This window comes from Pterocles gutturalis, unplaced genomic scaffold, assembly GCF_000699245.1.
Source record: "Pterocles gutturalis isolate BGI_N339 unplaced genomic scaffold, ASM69924v1 C12139141, whole genome shotgun sequence".
Lineage (NCBI taxonomy): Eukaryota > Metazoa > Chordata > Aves > Pterocliformes > Pteroclidae > Pterocles > Pterocles gutturalis.
This window is the reverse complement of record NW_010155586.1, coordinates 1-2,730: the sequence shown is the minus strand read 5'-3', so window position 1 is coordinate 2,730 and position 2,730 is coordinate 1. Positions and strand designations below refer to the sequence as shown.

The window sequence follows — 2,730 nt, the reverse complement described above, 5'->3', positions numbered from 1 at the left end:
CACACCGGCCAGCCCCGCAGCCGCACCGACTGATAGGAGAGATCCGGAAAGAGGGAGAGGGAGGGAGCTGGGGGAGGTGATGGAAACCCTGCAAGGCAAGCCACGCTGGTAAACAGAAACTGCATCAACACACACGGAAAAGAGATCAGAACCTGCAGAAAAGCAGAACATCTAAGAAAGAGGAAACGGTCAGAGGCCGGGTGAGACAATGCCATGGCATGTGCCTTGTTCCAGCTTCAGGTACAACACAAGCACTCGGTGTTGCCCTACAAGCAAAGGCTTCTCCAAAATACTTATATTTTTTTTAAGCTCTAACTGAACTTGGTGCTTATTTTTGAAAGTGTCCCAGAAACAGAGCACAGTTATGAGGTATTTATAGCTTTTAAAGCCAGTTATGATTAATTTGAATCCCAAGCCTCCCAGCTTCAAACCACAACCTCCATTCCCATCTTTTCAGTTTTTCTGAGGAGCACCGCGGTACAGGAGGGGTTCCTGGTCAGAGGGAGGGGTGCCAGCCCCCTCCAGCAAGGCAGCAGCATTCCCTCTGCCCTCGGACACACCACGTAACCTTCCAGCTCTCAGGGTGATGTTGGCTCTTATCTTCATGATGCTTGAAAATACAGGAGCTATCAAAGAAGAATCTAGATTTGTGCAATCAGGTATCAATCTCGCTGTGATTAACCCGTGAGCTCCTGCGGACCAGGGGCGGGCACCCGGTGTGGTTTAACTGGTCCTCTTTAAAGGTCACACCTTTAATTAATTCCTATCAACACTCCAACGGGCAGGTCTATATTACTATCTTTTTAACCATTGGTAAGGCGAGTGCAGGTTCTCCCAGCAGCTTTCACCACCTCGGCTGGCGGCTGGGCTCCGGGCTCCCCTCAGGGAGGGCTCAGCGAAGGCTGATGGCACACCACTGATGTCCCTTCACATCGGACTAGCGCGAGGACCCGCGTGACCATGGGTTCAGGGAATAACCACCACTTCAGCTGACAACATACATCAGTCCCGGGGTCTCTACTGCGCTTCGAGGCCGCTCCTCCAGCTGTGCTGTGCCTGGATGCAGCGTCCCGCTCGAGACAACCGCCTGCACAGCGGCAGGAGGAGCTCCGGCCACGCCACACTGCCGGGCTGCCTCCCCGGGGCCACCGGCACCGCTCCCGCTGACCTGACCAGGGACCGCTCTGCCTTTCCCTTTACTCCTGGTCTTTTCGGACACCTTTCTAAACTTTTTAGTCTTGGCTTCTTACCCTGAAAACACTATGAAATAACCTTTTTCCTTACTATTTCTTACTTGTACAGAAAGTGAGATGAGCAGCAAGATATTATTTACAAAAGACAAAAATGGGAGAGAGAAATCGCACGAAGAACGCAGAAAATCCCAGGGAACAGCCTGCTGAGTAGTACTATCCAGGGCTCTGGTGCTCTGCAACTCACAGGATTTAATTCTGAAATAAAGTACAAAAGTACATACCTGTACCGCTCCTCCTGCAGAGTCTGCATTATCAATGAGTAATCCCTCTGATAGCGAACCTTGAGGTCCTCAAATGATTCTTCCAGTCTTGCCTGTGTCTCTCGAATTTCTTGTATCTCATGCAGTATTGCATCAAACCCTGAGCTCTGCATATCCAGAGTGTTTGTTTTGGAGCTGGAAGCTCCCACAGGGCCCCCTGTGGTGCTGTTGGCTCCCACAGAGCCCGACGTGGCACTGGAGCAATCCTCTTCACTGCCATATTTTGGGCTTGACTGAAAGTTCTGAATAACACCTAGAGCCTTGCCTCCTGTCCCATCTTCCTGGCCTTCTTCTAAGGAGTCTTTCAGATTAGCAATGTTGTCTGCACTCCCAAACTTGTTTCTTATGAGAGAGGCAATCTCCCGGGGTTTGGAAACCACAGCTCCTGCTGCTGAATGCGTGGCTTGGGAGAAACTGGAAAGCCCACCTTTCACGCTGTCTACTACTCCCTCACTGAAGCCAGTGACTTTTGCTCCAACATCTTTCAAGCCCTGATGCATATCCCTGAAGACATCCTTCGGCTGCCGAGGGATCCCATTCTGTTCAATCTCTCGCAGCTTTCGGTGGTAATGTTCTAGTTTCTTCTGCAGCTGCGAGATGGTCTGGGCTGACTTTTGGTTTTTCTTCTCAAACACTTGCTTAATGCGGGCACTCTGCTGCTTGTCTGCATTGTTGGCCAGTTTCAGGTACTCTGCCACATTGTCATCACGGGCCGTTTGTTCGATTTTGATCTGCTCAGTCAGCTTCAGTATCTTCTGTTGCAGGTGTGTGATCGCCACTTTTGTACGTTGAGGGTCTGGGGTCCCATCAACAGAGTCTGCATTGATGCTGCCATCAGTGCTCGAGGCCACTGCGCTGGAGGTCTGCGCTAGGCTGCTGACTTCCAATCGCTCGATCTAGGCAAGAAGAGAGAGAAACATAAGCGCTAATCACCAGCTTCACTAATATACAACTTTTCCTTCTTTTGTGCCAAGCAACTTGACGAGTGGATGTAACTGCAGAAATGCATTTTTTTCAGTAGCGCAGGGTACGCTACCAAGAAATTGAGCTTCGTGTGCTTTAGAAACATTTAACAAAAGCTGAGAAAAACCCATCACCCATCCTTAACCCAACTTCACGACCCCAAACAACCACAAAACCTCAAGCACCAACACGCCATCCAGGCTGAGTTCTCCCAAGTTTTGCTGCAACACCCCGAGACCGCCAGCCCCAGGACC

The 2,730-nt window shown here is 50.5% G+C and overlaps 1 protein-coding gene across 1 annotated transcript; it reads right to left on the bottom strand.

Moving 5' to 3' along the window:
- Window positions 1–1,474: 1,474 nt before the first annotated feature.
- On the bottom strand, window positions 1,475–2,409 carry TMCC1 (transmembrane and coiled-coil domain family 1; the record flags this gene model as incomplete). Its single annotated transcript, XM_010086253.1, has 1 exon — window positions 1,475–2,409. A coding segment is annotated over one exon (935 nt), but the record flags the coding sequence as incomplete, so codon positions are not given.
- Between the last annotated feature and the right edge of the window lie 321 nt (window positions 2,410–2,730).